Below are 16,949 nucleotides of genomic sequence, written 5' to 3' on the forward strand. Positions count from 1 at the left end.
TAAGGTTATGGCTATGCACAGTCTAATACAGGAGCCACTAGCAAATATATGGCTATTGAGAACTTGGAATGCGGCTAGTGCAAATTGAGATATAACCTAAGTCTACAACACAAATCAGATTCTAAAGATTTGGTAAGAATAAAAAATCAAGGTATGCAATCAATATTTTTACACTTATTACACTTTATGTTTCAGATATTCAGATATTCTGTCAGATACTCTACACATTAAGATATATTATTAGAAATAATAGTTACAACTGTTTCTTTTTAATTTCCTATTGTGGCTACTAGAAAATTTTAAATTACCGATGTGGTTTGCATAATATTTTACTGGGCAATACAATTAAAAGTACTTAGCTGTAAACACAATGGGTAAGCAGAGACATTCTGGGAACCTCCAGCCATTCCTCATTCATTACTAGTGAGTTGACAGTTTTTTAAAAAGGTTTTTTAAAACGTTTTTTATTTTAAGTCTCTAAGCATGTTTAGGGACTTTCCTGGTGGTCCAGTGCTTAAGAATTCATTTTGCAATGCAGGGGATGTGGGTTCAATCCCTGGTCAGGGAACTAAGATCCCACGTGCCGTGGAGCAAATAAGCCTGTGTGCTGTAACTAGGGAGCCCACTCGCCACAACTAGAGAGTCTGTGGGCTGCAATGAAAAATCTTACACAATGCAACTTAGACCCAATGCAGCCACATAAAGAAAGAAAGATATTTTTTTAAAAGGTACAATGCTTAAAATCCAGATATCTCAATATAGACTTACATATTCTTCCCCTTCTCTGTCTGAACCACTGATTCTCAAACTATATGTGTGTAAGAATTGGAGCTATAGACACCAGGGCACATGCACTTCTTGGATTCTTTCAACAATTTTTTAAGAGTTTTAATTGTGTGTATTAGATGCGACTCTGTTATACATCAATTATGAATGTCCCAAGAATTAGAAATGAAACAATGAAATCTACACTGAACATAATCTCATCTTTTGAGAATGAGACTTTTCACAAATGAGATTATAAATCATCATTTATTTACGTATGCTATCTAATAAGATAGGGTTTCCTTACCTTGGTGAACCTATTGATGACCTGGCCAATGGGATTGGTTTCAAAAAACTGGAGAGGGAGGTGCAGCACATTGTCCAAAAGCTGAGCGTGCAGAACTCGAGAGGCAGCCAAGGATCCCCTGGTGACTACGTAAGCTCCAGAGCACACAAAGAGACCTAAACACAAACTGCTATCAGGGACATGTTAACAGCCTAAACTTCACATTTTAACACTCAAGAAATTGCACATAATAGAATTTATTTTTAGTGGAAAACTCAAGTATCCAACTTTAGAACGTGTAACTCTGGACCAAACTAAGTATAAACATACATGGCACACTGAAAATAAATACAGATGCTCTGATGGGGTATCAGAGCTGGGCTCTCTTACTTTTGAGCATAGCTTCTAAGGAAATGCTCTGAAGATAAGAGATCAACCAGGTGGATAGAATGTTAGCAACCTATTAACTTTATAATGTCCTGAGGAACAACGGTAGTCACTGGTGCTACTAGGCAAACAGTTTCAGTTCTCCTAATTTCTAGGTCCATGGTAGAATTGTACTTTTTGACCCCTTTGTGATTGGAGAGAACAAAGAAATAGTTCTGAACAATATGTTGAGGGAAAAACAACACATGACACTTCCAGATTGGAGCATTTAATTGTTGGTGCCGGATCTGCTAAAGCTCCCATTCCCTTTGCACGGTGCCTGCCAAAGTTTAAAAGAAAAAAAAAAAAAAAAAAAAAAAGTTGGGTTGGTTTTTCAACTTGGGCTCTAGAATCAGAAAAATCCCCCTCCCAACCAACAATGCACAAGTGGTGTGAGTGAGGAATAAACTTTTTTGGCCTGTCAAGCTACGGAGATGTGGTTGGTGGAAGGGTTGTTCTTGATGAACTAAAAAGTCAGAAAATATAATCAACATGTAACTTTAGTGGAAGAGGTTAAAAAAACAGTTAACAGCATCTATTGACAATTGCAAGCTGTGTTTGACAAAATACTGAATATAACAAGAAAGAGGCAAGCTCAGAAAAGAGCTATCCAGGTGTGCAAGAAGAAATGAAAGGAAAAGAATCGCCAACTTGGGGAACCTGTAAGGTTGGAAGAAGAGATGTTTGGTTATAATGATAGATTCAAAGATGGATATATAACTCGGTTGTTTCAAGGAGAGTAATTTCCTGGGTTTCTATGGAGGGAAATTCTTTGAAATATAACATTTCCATCACCATGTGAAGCTTAAGGATTAAGCCAATGAGGAAAATGAGTAGAACTGATAAATAAAGAGTAGTGGATACTTAGTTTGAGCCCCCTGGATCAAGTGAGTTTTAAGACTTGAGCCTGGACTTCTCCGTTTGAGGCATCAATAAACTTTCACGTTATCTGAGACATTTGCTTTTGAGTCTTCTGGGATACACAATTACTTTGTTGATCTCTACTATATAAAATTGCTAATAAAACTGTGTTGGCAACATGATTCTTGTAGGTATAATGTGTAAAACAAAGCAAAACAAAAATAGTTGACCCTGACCATTTCAAATTATTTTAGCTAATTGTTATATTTTTTTTAATTTTTTTAATGTTATATTTTAAATAATATCACATATGACTGTTTAATAATTTCTTACTCTTAACCATTTCTTATTATTTTCCTACCTCAATCCCCCATACTTTCTTCTAGCCCTTCTAAAAATAGGTTGTTGGCCTTTTCCCCCTCAAATATTTAGTGTTTACATTACTACTAAACATGGTATTCATGAAGTTCACTACATTTACAATGCTTGTACCACTATTTTTCTAGGCAACAAGAACTCATCTATTCCCAAACAATTCAATAGTCAGCAAAATTCTTTTGAATATATTAGAACTCATGAGATATTCTATTATTTCTTTTATCCTCTTTTGCCCCCTCCTCTTGCAACACAAACTACTATCTTGGAATCCCCTGTATTTCTGCTCTAAACTGGAACATTTGTGGGGACAGGCTTCAATTTTCTTCAATTACAGAAAATGTTGTTAAATATTAATATATTTGATAATTTCTATCTGCATTTACCGAAAGTCTTACTATAGGGATGTTGAACATCCTGGATTGTTACTTTAATTTTTCCTTATTAATCACTTGCCATCTGTTTCTGATGTTGTACATCTGGGACTATCTCCTCCAATTTATCTTGTCACACTTGTACAATCTCTTTAAATTCTTTAAATTTTTTAAGAACTTTCTTGCTCTTAGATTGACCTTATTTCAGCATATTCTGCACTTGCTTTGCTTCTGCCATTTGAATATCTAAAGATACTAATTAGATATTTTAAGCTTCTCTTATATACCAAGTATGAGCATTTTACTTCCTGGTTCCACTGTTCTATTTGTTGGCTCTTATTTATACTGTCCACTGGATTAAAATGCATAGCCATCCATCATGACCAGTTTAAACATGCGAGATAAAGATATGGTTAATCAAGAGGTACTTGGCATGCCTTTCTTCTGCCAGTGTATACATTAATTTCCCCCAACATTTCTCTCCTCTGAATGGAAGTTCCACATAAGCGGGTGTGACACTGCAAGTCTTATATGGTGATTTAGACATGCAAGCTTGGAGAAGGCAGTGGCAACCCACTCCAGTACTCTTGCCTGGAAAATCCCATGGACAGAGGAGCCTGGTGGGCTGCAGTCCATGGGGTCAGTAAGAGTTGGGCATGACTAAGCGACTTCACTTTCACTTTTCACTTTCATGCATTGGAGAAGGAAATGGCAACCCACTCCAGTGTTCCTGCCTGGAGAATCCCAGGGACGGGGAGCCTGGTGGGCTGCCGTCTATGGGGTCGCACAGAGTCGGACACGACTGAAGCAACTTAGCAGCAGCAGCAGCAGCAGCAGACATGCAGGCTGGAACTTCTTCAAAAGCCACATAAGGAGGCCATCCTTAACATATGCCACACACACAAGTAACCTTCATTTTCTTTTTAAGCATCAGCTCCTAGTTTTCATTGTACTACTGCTGTGCCAGTTGGTATATAATAATACATAGATAGTGCTGGGGGTGGGGCTGAGCTTGTAGGAGAGGCTGACAGGCCAGAACAAAGCTCTAGTGAACCACTTGGATTATTTCTATGCTTGTCTTCTATGATTATTTCCCTGTACTTGTCTTTCTCCAGTGGATGGCCTGAACCACTTTGCTTTTACAGCTTCATCTAGTATTTGTTCCTGGTTACAGGTTCTTCTACCCTTGATTATCAGTATAATCGCTTATGTAGAAATTCATCACTGTGAACCCCTTACTTTTGGATTTGTTCACTGTCATTTCAGTGGAATTTTGTGAGGTAAGTAAAGTAAACGACCCACTCATTCATCTCAAACAGGGAGTAGCAGTGTACTCCTTAAACACTACACGTTGAAAATAAGGTGTTTATATTTTATACATTGGGTGGGAAAAGGAAGTTCCTAACAGGGGGGCATAAAACACAGATTACGGATGTCCAGAGTGTTCCAGAGAGGCAGCACATAGCTGAGAACCAGAAATAAAATGTTTAGGGCTATTTCTTTTTCAGAAGATAAGGTAAGATCGTTACTATTGTTATAAAATATAGATGCGGTATTTTCTGCTTCAGTACTCTAGTTTTGTTTGAATGTTAGCCTTCTATATTATTCATAGCAGGCCTCTGGTATTAACATGTGAAAGTGCTATTTATGTTTTAAAGCTCAAAAATTTATGTAAGCTTTTATGATATCAGTGAATACAGCCTGCTTTTGATTGGATCAGGTTCCAGAGGATGCAGCTGTGGATCACTAATAAAATCAGAAATTATATAGAGTTTCATTTCTTATGAAATATATTTAAAATTTATAACATAATAAGTCAAAACTTTAAATTTTTAAAGGTAAAAAATAAAAATCCAGTTGTGAAAAAAATCTTTTTGATTAAATTGTATATAATCTGTTACTTTCATTACAAAATACTTTTTATACCTCCTGAACAGTTAGTTAAAGTAAACGAGTAAAATTTTGAATACTAAACTTGCACACCTTGCCTAGTATAGGAAAATAACGGTATTTGGTCACTTAAAACATTCTCCAAAGGGTACTGAATCTCCCTTAAAATTGCAACATGAATCCGCCATGGGTGTATATGAGCTTCCAATCCTGAATCCCCCTCCCACCTCCCACCCCGTATCATCTCAAAACCAATACAGTATTGTAAAGTAAAATAAAGTAAAAATAAAATTAAAAAATATATATATTTTAAAAATTTAAAAATAAAAATAAATAAATAAATAAAATAAAAGAAACTCTAAAAAAAAAAAAACTGCAACATGAGTTCACTAGGTTGATAAGAGTTTAACTCTCCTATATATGATGATAGACATAGGTATAGAGATGTATATGGGATATTTTTTTTTGCTGCTCAGCATTCTATTGATAGATCTTTAAATCTACCTTCACCTCATTGACTTGCAAACCACGAGCCAATAAACTTGACTCACTGGTTTAGAACCAAGCACATTCTAAGTCCCTGAATCTCATTTTAGTTATTAACATAACAACTCTTTTCCCAATGAGTGTAACAAAACAAGCATAAATTTGCCTCAAAATATTTGTTTACTTTCCGATGGAGATACTTATAGGTAGTACTAAGGCAGTCCAACCAGTCCATCCTAAGGGAGATGGACTTACGTTAAAGCTGAAACTCCAGTACTTTGGCCACCTCATGCGAAGAGCTGACTCATTGGAAAAGACTGATGCTGGGAGGGATTGGGGGCAGGAGGAGAAGGGGACAACAGAGGATGACATGGCTGGATGGCATCACTGACTCGATGGACGTGAGCCTGAGTGAACTCCGGGAGTTGGTGATGGACAGGGAGGCCTGGCGTGCTGCGATTCATCGGGTCACAAAGAGTTGGACACGACTGAACAACTGAACTGAACTGATGGTGACATAATAAAAAATACGATGGGAGAGGAGAAAACAAAGCAAGGCCTTGAATCACATACTTTTAAATGTTAACCTCATTTTCTGTTACCAAAAGTATGTATTCTTTCTGTCTTCCCTTATGTATATCCTTAGATAGCAAGACTTCCATGTAGCTGATTTGTTATTTAACTTTATCACTCTCCTTCACGTTATCCTCTTTTCTCCTTATAAATAAACAAAGATTGTCTCTAATTTAAAAAACCTTTCCTTTAATGGTTCTGTACTTTTGAGTACTGTACTTTTGAGAATCTTTCTTCTTACTCTTTCAAATCACTTAACTTCTTTGAAGGACAGTGTAAATCTACTTTGCTTACTGGGGGGAAAAGCAGTAGAAAAATATATCCACACTTCCCACTAAATGTGTTTCAAATTGAATTAATAATTTCTCTGTTTTATCGCTTAAGACTCTTCCCCACTGGTTTCTTTACTTCTGTCTTCATTGTTTTCCCAATTACTCAAACTTCAAAATCTCAAGTGAGGCGCTCTTCTTACCTACAACAAAGTTTATATATCTTTTCACCACAATGTCTTTCCTATCCATCCCTTTTCTCCACCCCCACTGCAGTTCTCTGACCCTTCCTCCATTCATACTTTATATTCAGCCTTATTCCACACCCTACCCATTGGTTAGCACTGGACTAGATGCTTTGGGGGACAAGGAGATTGATCAGATAAGAGATCTTTTTGTACTAGAGTATCTCTCATCTAGACGCCTGACAATACTTGGTTATTTTTATCCCTACTGATCCCAACTTCTCCCTGGTCTCTGACTTTAGTTCCTCCAATAAAAATCCATCTGTTTTTTCATCGCCAAGTTTATTCATATTCTGAGAAATAACTCCAAATTCTGTCATTTCTTTTTCCCCCAATTCTCGAAGTTTTCCACTTGCCTTTCCAACCATCATCTTTAACACATTTCCACACTACCTTTCGACCTCCAGTTCCTCTCCTGCCCCATCGGTTACCTGAAGATGACTCAGCCTGGCATCCTCAGCTATGCCTGGATCCCCCTCCCCTTTCCTATCCATCTTTATGAACATCTTTCTCTGGACCTCTCACCTTCCCTTCTCTGTGATCTGGCAAAACTCAATCCGTCTTTTCAGTGTCGCCTTGAATGCCAACTATGTCTTGGGAATTATCTGAATCTCTCAATCAAATATAGCTTTCCCCTGCTCTAAATCCTCCCACTGTCATCTTTTACTATTATACAAATATTGCTTGCCATGTAGTATTAAACTTTACTTACAATGCAGTTTTTACCAGACTCACTTACTGATCTTCACATCAGTCACAAGCCTCCCACATAGGGTGAATGGCCATGTAGTCAAGACTTTGAGTCCTGAATGACTTAACAGATAAACCTCCATTTTCTCAGCTGTAAAACTGGGATAACGATACTTTTCTAAATACTTATTGGCAAGATTAAATGAGACAAATTTATTAGTATGGGTCATGTAGCTGACACATACAAGTTTCTGTGTACTCTCTCAAATATGGTAAATTAAAAATATATGCATTTGAATTATCCCAAAGTATCTGAATATTATGATGTAGATTTAAAAACAAACAAAGAAACAAAACATGCCTTATGCTTGCATCAAGATCAGTTAGGTTAGAAAAAGAAAAGAAAAGCAACTGAAAAAAAAAAAAGCTAGACTTTTTTTTTAACCTTGCATTAATCCCAGTAATCCATAGATGCTTAATTTATTGCTTCTTATTTGCTTCCATTGTGTGAAATCATTCATGTGCTTTGCTTCTTTTGCCCAGGTACTAAGCCAGAGATTCTGTCCAGTTCCCACCAAATTCTGCCCCAGGCAAGTGACCACATTCAGCCACACCCAGAGCCAGCCGAAGGCTTGAAGATACTTCAGAATGACTGAAAACTTCACCTAAAAGCAAAATTGTTTTTTAAAAATGATAAATTACTGTAATTAAAAGTCACACTAAAAGCTAGATTTAAATCTACTGTGATATATTTTAAGCTTTATGACCTTGATTCAAGTTGCTAACTCCTCTAATCCTCAGATTACTTATTTATAAATTGGAATAATAATAGTAGCCACCTTATAAGTACAAGCAAAGTACCTGCACAGTTTCCTGAAGGCTTTAAAATAAGTGCTCAAATAATGTTAGTTACTATCACTAACAAGAATATACGCAGTGAAATATACACAGCTAAATATCTTCAGTAAATAAGAGTATACACAGCTAAATATACATAGCTAAATAATTAAACATCACTCTAATGTCCGATAGGTCATTTAATTTCTTCAAAATATTATATAGCAACTCCCTTCAAATTCAATAAAAAATAGATGGTATCTGTTAATAATACTTACATGGGAGTGGTTAGTAACAAATAACAATAATTATTCTGGTACTCACCCCACCAACAGGAATCTTTTCTTTTCTCACTGAGAACTGTTTCCTTTGATCCAATAAGGGCCTGATAAAGCAAGACAACGTTATTTTTTTCCTTTCGATTTTTAGATGAACCAAACATTTTTTAAAAGTTATACATTCTCAAACAATTTTTTCACATATTCGTCTGCTTCATTAACAGCAATCTGACTTGCCTTGATAATAACTTTGTTTCTTTAATCTTCTGGAAGGGAAATTGTTTATTCTTCCATACTGCCTGATATTTCTACTGTTTCTTCTAGAAAATTATCCTGCAAACTTGAGCCGAACTCCTAGATTGTTTAAGCTAATTCCATCTGGCTGGACCATAATCTGTGCCTCCTCAGGTCCTTGCCTCCTGTCCTACCAGAAGACTAGCATCAAGCTAATTCATGTCACCTCATTCTGCCACCATTCTGGGAGATGGCATCGCTGACAAAGGACAACTGCATTCAACTCAATCTCTTTTCAACTTCATGACCTCATACTTTCAAAGTCTGTCAGCAGCATGCTACACTGGCCATCAGCTTTCATGATCATAAACCATGAATCTTATTACCTGGAACTAATCCACCTTTGAAAACTCAACTCTAATTATTCCAGCCTCTGGCCATAATGTAGCCTCTTCTATTTCTAAACTGTACATTCAGTTAGTCTCACTATATTTGGTTCTTATTCTATCGAGACTCCCAGTTTAAAAATGCAACTTTCTATTATCCATGCTCCCTAGGATGATCAATGATCCTGGTTTACCTGGGATCGTCCTGGTTTTAGAATCAACGGTCCCACGTTCAGGAAAACTCTCAGGGCTAAGCACACCTATGTCCTGTCTTGAATCTTTTCATTATTCAGCCTGTACTCCATGATTACATTTCACCCAAATGGTGGTGATACTGTAAACTTAAATAGTTTTCCTTTTCCTTCTATTAAGCTTCAACATTAGAACTCACAAGTCAGTGCTGATCATACTTGCTCCCTATATGTGGAGTGCTACTTCAGAAGATCATAAAGCCCTGCAAACTGGCTCCACCATAAATTAGTATCTTCCATCCATGTGGGTTTTCATAGTGCCTAGAAATTCTTGCATCTCTCAGAAGGGGCCTTCACATCCTTTCTGATGGAGAAAGTCAGCACAGACAGGGAAGTCAGTCGTCACACTTCTACATTTACCCGCATCTCCACTCTGCCTTTTCTCCTATAAAAAGCAAAGATAACTCTCTCCTCAGACCCAAGGAGAACCTTATGATCCGAATCACATTCTGCCCATTTCCTCAAAATACATTTATAAACTATAATTGTTTCCATACTTTCCTGCTGATGAGTCACTTGACAGTGCTTGATAAAAATGCAGACTGTAAGATTCCCCTTCTGGAAATCTATCTTTAAAGGAATGATGCAAGGGATCATTTTAAGACCCTCAATTGTTCTCTCTTTTTTAATCTTCAACTTCCTTTCAAGCATTTCTTTCCCATCAGCCCACAGAGAACTACACATTTTTCTCATCTTATAATTAATACCATCACCACAAAAATGATTCCACCCTCCTTCCTATGTTCAGTTACCCTCTTACTTCCTGCCTTCCTTCTGTAGCCAAATATTTTTCTGCCAAACCACCTTTTTATTTCTCCTTGAACTTTCCAACACCTAGCTGAAAGGGTTTCCATCAGTGGGGCCTTGATAAAGAAAGTACAATTGTACTTTATCCCAAGAATACAGTATTCTTGGGAAACTTTGAAAATTACCTCACCTAAACTCTTCATAGAAATTAACATCATTCATCATCCCCTTGTTTAAGATATGTTTCCTTTTACTTCCTTACCATCATACCTTTGTGTTTTCTTCCACCTGTCTGGGTTTCCATTAGTTTCTTTGTCTTCTTTTAACATTTATATTTCATGACACTCAGCTCTAGCCATTATTCCAGTTTCAACAAACTTCTCTGTTGGTGACTCGCAAATGGATTTCTCAAGTCCAAACCTCTTTTCTGAGCTCCAGATACATACAGTAAAAAGCCTACTTGCCATCTGCTTCATCTCTACTTGTTCATCTCAATCACCCTGCACTGAACCAGTTATTTCTTACCTCTTCTAAAGCTTACTTTGGCCAAAACACTTCCTCTGTCTCAATCTTGACACATTTCCAACCATCATCATGGAACTGTCAGTTCTTCTGGAACTGTATTGCTGAAGAAGTATTTGGAAAATACCAAATAGCACAAAGAAGAACAAGGACAAAGGAGGAGAGAGAAGAAAGAAAACAGAGAAGGAATAGAAGCCGAAGGCAAATACTCATAATGCTAATATTCCGGAGATATCTGGTACTAAGGTGCTTGTGAGTACTGCTGGAGTCTTTATGTGTGGTGTGTGTGTGTGTGAGTCTCTCAGTCATGTCCGACTCTTTGTGACCCCATGGACTGTAGCCGGCCAGGCTCCTCTGTCCATGAAGTTCTCCAGGAAAGAACCCTGGAGTGGGTTTCTATTTCCTCCTCCAATATGTGTGGTGTCATAATTCAAATGTTGCTCCATAACCAGTCTTACTTTTTTTTAATGTACGCATGGTCTTTGCAACTCAATATAAAATGCAGAGATACCAACGAAGGTCTGTACAGTCAAAGTTATGGTTTTTTCAGTAGTCATGTATGAATGTGAAAGTTGGAACATAAAGAAGGCTAAGGGCCAAAATATTGATGGTTTTGAACTGTGGTATTGGAGAAGACTCTTGAGAGTCCATTGGACTGCAAGAAGATCAATCCAGTCAATCCTAAAGGAAATCAACCCTGAATATTCATTGGAAGGACTGATGCTGAAGCTGAAGCTCCCATACTTTGGCCACCTGATATGAAGAGCTTACTCATTAGAAAAGACCCTGATGCTGGGAAAAATTGAAGGCAGGAGTACTAGGGGATAACAGAGGATGAGATGATTGGATGGCATCACCAACTCAGTGGTCAGGCTCCAGGAGATGGTGAAGGACAGGGAAGCCTGGCGTGCTATAGTCCATGGGGCCGCAAAAGGTCAGACACGACTGAGTGACTGAACAACAACAAATATAATCAACCTCAAATATCATTCTATAATAACATTTTATTCTGTCATATGGCAACATAAGATTTGATCTATTTACTAAAGTAAGACTTAACAAAATCAAAATGTATGCCTGTTGCAGATTTTTCCTACTTCATTATTGCTATAATGCTCTTTCTGTATATATCTCTCACGGTCCCTTGCAAGGACATAGAAGCATAAGACACGCTAAATTTTAAGTCATTTGATATATGAAATATCAAACTGACCTCTAGAAATTCTGAGTTGAGGTATATGCATGCCCCCATTTCTCCATGCTTCCTATTCTGTTTATCAGAATAAAAATGGCTATTTGATCAGCTCAGTAGTTTTTCCCTGCCCATCTTTGGCATTTCTGTCAAGAAACATTCTGTGGAGGTCACGATACATGCCCTTTGCCAGATCAGTTTCACCATCAGAAAATAAGATACACTATTTAACAGACACTTTCATTGGAACAGTTCCTGGTATATGATTTGGGTTAATTACTGTCATCATCCTTCAAGCCCTTGGCATGGCTTCTGTTTGGATAAGCAAATTTAGCTTTGGTGTCAAGCCAAAAAATTAATTCTGAATGTAGTGGGATATAAAATGCTATGAAACCCGACTGTTAAAAGGGAATTAAAGCATCTTAATTAGACATAACTAACAAAGACCAATAATCTAATGAACACTACACAAAAAGTTTCAGTTTTTCCAAACTACAATGTTAATTACTCTTTTTCCACAAAAATACTGCATTTGATCCTGGGCATTTTGTTGTGAATAACAGGTTTTATTTGAATTTTAAAAGAGCAAATTATTTTGTGCTGGTAGAGAAGTTTTAAAAATGAGTCTTGTTCTGTCCTTCAGAAACCCTTGGGAAAGTTGGCACAATACCTGTCTGCATATTTTTGTATAAAATATATAAAATTAACATATTGAAACCATTAACCCTGAACTGAGCATACAGTTGTAAAGTATGGAGTATGTATGGGAGGATTAAAGTGATTAATAGAGTCTGACACGAAAGCCAGAAGGGGGCAGTCAAGATACTAAAATGGCATTTCGTTTATTTTATTCAAGGAAGATAGTAATAAGGATTTTAAGGAAATAAAATAATTAATATATACCATACAAAATTAAACCACAAAATGAAGAATAAAATGTTGAAACAGTTCCAATTATTTTAGTCCCTATTTGAAAACAAAACTAATGTCATAAAGCAATTCTAATTCTTAAATTTCAAAAGGAGAGACTCTCAAACATTATTTGGTCCACATTCCTTTCCACCTTTTCTCTTGATGGGTAGTCAGTTTTCCTGAGAATCCTTCCACAGGGAAGGTTCATTGTTCTATCTCAGTACCTCCCCCTGTAGAGAGCCTTTGTTGTTGCTATTACTTCCTTGTATCTTCCAATCTCTAATTCTGCACAAATTGAAATAACTGAGTAAGTTTAAGAAATACAAGTTAGGTTGAAAGTCAGGAAAATTTTCTCCATATAATGTTATCTTACCAAAAAGTAAAGCAGATTAAAAAAAAAAGAAAGCTAGACTAGGGATCGTATAGAAAGTCATAAAGTAAGAAACACATGGAAGAATGTAAAGAAATGCACATATTTTGGAGAAATGAAAATAAGTCTCTGATCTCTCATAGACAACATAAAAATGGTATGGAGGACTCAGGGACCTCCAATAACACTTTTATCACTTTTAATTACTTTTGGTAATTAAAAAGTAAGTTTGAGGCCAGACTGTGTTGACATGAATGTACCATAGTAGAATGAGGTAATCTTTTTGATGTGATCTTTACTGAAGAAGTAACTTTCGGCAAGCTGGTTTCTGTCTGAGCCTCCATAACTTGATGAATGTTTAGAAACCAGATCTGTAAACAAACCTCTATAAGGACTGGGGTTCTTTTTTTAAGGAAAAATTTTGCAAAAGTGGTCCACCGAAACTTTGAGAGGCTCAATGACTTATAAACAAGGAAAATGATTTATTATAGAGGAAATGGTATGATTATGTTTACAACAATAATGATTACTTTTTCACTTTTAACCTTTAAAGCAAGCTACTTGTTGAGTGTATGGTGAGACTATACACAAATGGAAACTATGATTCAGAGATGTGTGCCACAGCACACAAATTTCAAAGTCTGCTTCAGCGTTTCTGCTTCAGTGGATTTGCTTTTCTTGGAGACCCTTAAAAATTACACTCATATAAATGAAACACTGTTATAATGGTAAGAAAAAATAAAATGACAGTTTAAAGTTCCCTGGGTGTTCTTTCAGTCTCTAGTTATTTATTCATCCATTCAAAATGCTTATTGAACACCAGGTTACAAGCTGTTGAGCGTTTAGTTGAAATGTGTTATTTAGATGGCAGTAACAGAGAACAAAAAGACAAAAATTCCTGCTCTTATAAAGCTTAAAACCTAGAAGTAAGAGAAAGACAAAATACAAGCAAATACATTTTCTACTATGCAGGTAATTAATAAAAATTATGGGGAGAAAAGCACAGAAGGGATAGGAAGTATTGTGATATAAAGTAGGGGGGGTTGGACAAGTCTTCATTGATGAGGTGACACTTGAGGAAAGACTTGCAGAAGGTGGGAGAACATAAGCCATGTGGATATCTGGGAGAAAAAATGCCCTAACCAGTGGGATCCAAGGGAAGGAGCGTGTCTGATGGCCCAGGAATAGCAGAGTCAGGGCTGCTGGAATAGAATAGTGAAATGAGCTTTAGGAGGTTCTGAGATAAAAAAGATAAACAGGTTCAGGTCCCCCAAGGCTTTAAGCATATGTGCGTGCTAAATTGCTTCAGTTGTGTCTGACTCTTTGTGACCCCATGGACTGCAGCTTGCCAAGGGATTCTACAGGTAAGAATATTGGAGTGGGTTGCCATGCCCTCCTCCAGGGGATCTTCCTGACTCAGGATAGAACCCACATCTCTTACATCCACCTGCATTGGCAGGTGGGTTATTCACCACTAGCACCACCTGGGAAGCCCTTAGCAGGCCCTTGTAAAGACTTGAGATTTCACTCTGAGATGTGAATCTTTGGAGATTTGGGACAGAAGACTGATATGATCTGACTCATATCTGTAAAACAAGCAACTTGATGTATGTTGTGAACAGACAGTACAGGGACAGGCTGTTGGCAGGAAGACTCATAAGAAGACAATTACAATAATTCAAGTGAGAAATGATAGTGATTTGGACAAAGGGTAGCTGTGAAATTGATGAGTAGTGTTTGAATTCCGGGTTATTCGATATACTTTGAAGATAGAGCCAACGGGGATTTGATGATGGATTGGATGTGGAAAAAGAGAGAGGTCAAGGGTGATTGCAAGATATTTTTATCTAAGTAACTGGAAGAACAGTGTTGCCATGAGCTGAGATTAGATGTCAAAGAGGAGGGTCCACCTCTGGGGTTTAGAGGACAGGTTGGGCTGGAGATATAAACTTGGAGTAAAGGTAACTAAAGTCAAGAGACTGGATGACAATACCTAGCCAAAAAAAGAAGCAGTCCAAGGTCTTTAGGATCAAAGAGGAACAATTTAGTTTACCTACTCATCTAAACCTGGTATACAAACAAAGCTCCAATGTGCAGCATCTGTATCATATACACATTCATAGGACTATCAATCCTTTAAAACAATTCAAGGCTGAAACTACAAAATTCTGAGCTATTAGATTCTAAAGTATTCATTTCTCTGTAGCTCATTCCGGCTCTCAACATTAGCAACTTTGACACAAGGCAGCTTTCAGTAATTCTAGGTATTTTGAAATGACTCATTACTATTATTTCTTTCTTTCTTTCAATCTCTTCTTTGCAACTGTTGGGGGTAGAATTAGGGCAAATAGCTGATTAGGCTAATTTTCTTCAATCACTGCTCATTTTAGTTATTTACAAAAAGGAAAAATAAGTATAATATAACAATTCAGTCAGAGTCAGAGTTTTATTATTATTTTTTTCTCTTTCACTTTCACTTATTCTTTCCTCTCTCCTTCCTTCTCTCCTTTCCTTCCTCTCATTTTTCTAAATAGATTCATTTGGGGGATATTATTAGCACTTACATGCACAAATCAGAGTAGATTTCTTCTAGTAGAATTTGACTAGAAATTACTAAGACTTACTATGTTTCCCAAACTAAGTCAGATACATCTCACTTAAATACTTTGACACAACCGTGTAACTTATAGTTTAAAATTTGGAAACCACTAAGTACATTTTATATCCATCATAACATATAGATCCTTTTTATAGGATACATTTTATTTATTTTTTATTTTTTATTTTTTTATTTTTTTAATTTTAAAATCTTTAATTCTTACATGCGTTCCCAAACATGAACCCCCCTCCCACCTCCCTCCCCATAACATCTCTGTGGGTCATCCCCTTGCACCAGCCCCAAGCATGCTATATCTATAGGATACATTTTAAATGCTAAAAATGTAATCAATTAGTCTATAATCCTCCAAAATCTAGTATTGTCCTTAATACTCACCTGTCATCTTGCACCAGGATTTGGTCTTTCAGTACAGTTCTGGAGTTGATTCCACTGACTTGCTTTAAAGCATGAGCTGGGGAAGAAGATGGTGAGTGCTTTTATATCCATAAAGGCAACCAATGCACAAAACAGAAACATCGTGAAGGATTATACAAATTAGAGGATTCTTTGTGTTCTGGATTCACAGGTGTACTGGGAGCCCTTCCATTTTCCCCAGCATTTTCCCCTCATCTAAAATGTCCTGTAATGTCCTGATAAAACTAAGATTCTATAATGAAAAAGCCTACAGAAAATTCTTTCTTAGACATTAGAGAGAGTGCTAAGTTGTTTTGGATCTTCCACAGAAGGGTTTCATGCTTGCCAAAGTGGAATGATTTTCTTTCTTTAAAAGAAAAATGGAATATTATCAAGTCTTATTATTGTAAAATGCTATTATGGTGAAAATTGTTAAGAAAATGCAATGTGAATTCCCAAATCTCTGTCTTGTTCTTACTAATGTCAGTAATATTAACAACAGCTTCCTATGTGTCAGCAATATTCTAAACGTTTTATATATTTTAACTCTTATGTTTCAAAAGTAACCCTGTGAGGAAAATCCTACAATTATCCTTATTGTACAGATAAATAGTACAGAGAAGTACAGCAGGTTACACAAATCAAAGTCGTACATCTGGAACTATAAGAATAAGGCTCAAGTTGTGTATGCATGAATGTGGTGCACTCAATCATGTCCAACCCTTTGACACTCCATGGACTGTAGCCTGGCAGGCTCCTCTGTCCATGGGACTTCCTAGGTAATAATACTGGAGGGGGTTGCCCCTTCCTTCTCTAGAGGATCTTTCTAACCCAGGTTTCTATCCCTTGCCTCTTGCATTTCCTAAACTCCAGGCAGGGTTTTTATGAGCTGAGCCACTGAAGAAGCCCCGAGGTGCAAATTGTTGTTAGTGAATTCCATGGGAAACATCTTGAGTTCGGCAGACTT

General features: G+C 36.9%; 1 protein-coding gene across 2 annotated transcripts in view; it reads right to left on the bottom strand.

Annotated features, from left to right (window-relative positions):
* Nucleotides 1–16,949, bottom strand: part of LOC102181811 (multidrug resistance-associated protein 1) — a 100,159-nt gene that overhangs the window by 19,259 nt on the left and 63,951 nt on the right. For both annotated transcript variants that reach the window (XM_018053229.1, XM_018053178.1), the window contains exons 16-19: nt 15,965–16,040; nt 8,402–8,462; nt 7,686–7,905; nt 1,073–1,227 (exon numbers count right to left, since the gene is read on the bottom strand). In XM_018053229.1, the coding sequence (XP_017908718.1) occupies nt 1,073–1,227; nt 7,686–7,905; nt 8,402–8,462; nt 15,965–16,040 (512 nt within the window). The remainder of the gene's footprint in view (nt 1–1,072; nt 1,228–7,685; nt 7,906–8,401; nt 8,463–15,964; nt 16,041–16,949) is intronic.

Source organism: Capra hircus, chromosome 1 (assembly GCF_001704415.2).
Source record: "Capra hircus breed San Clemente chromosome 1, ASM170441v1, whole genome shotgun sequence".
In the NCBI taxonomy this organism is placed as follows: Eukaryota; Metazoa; Chordata; class Mammalia; order Artiodactyla; family Bovidae; genus Capra; species Capra hircus.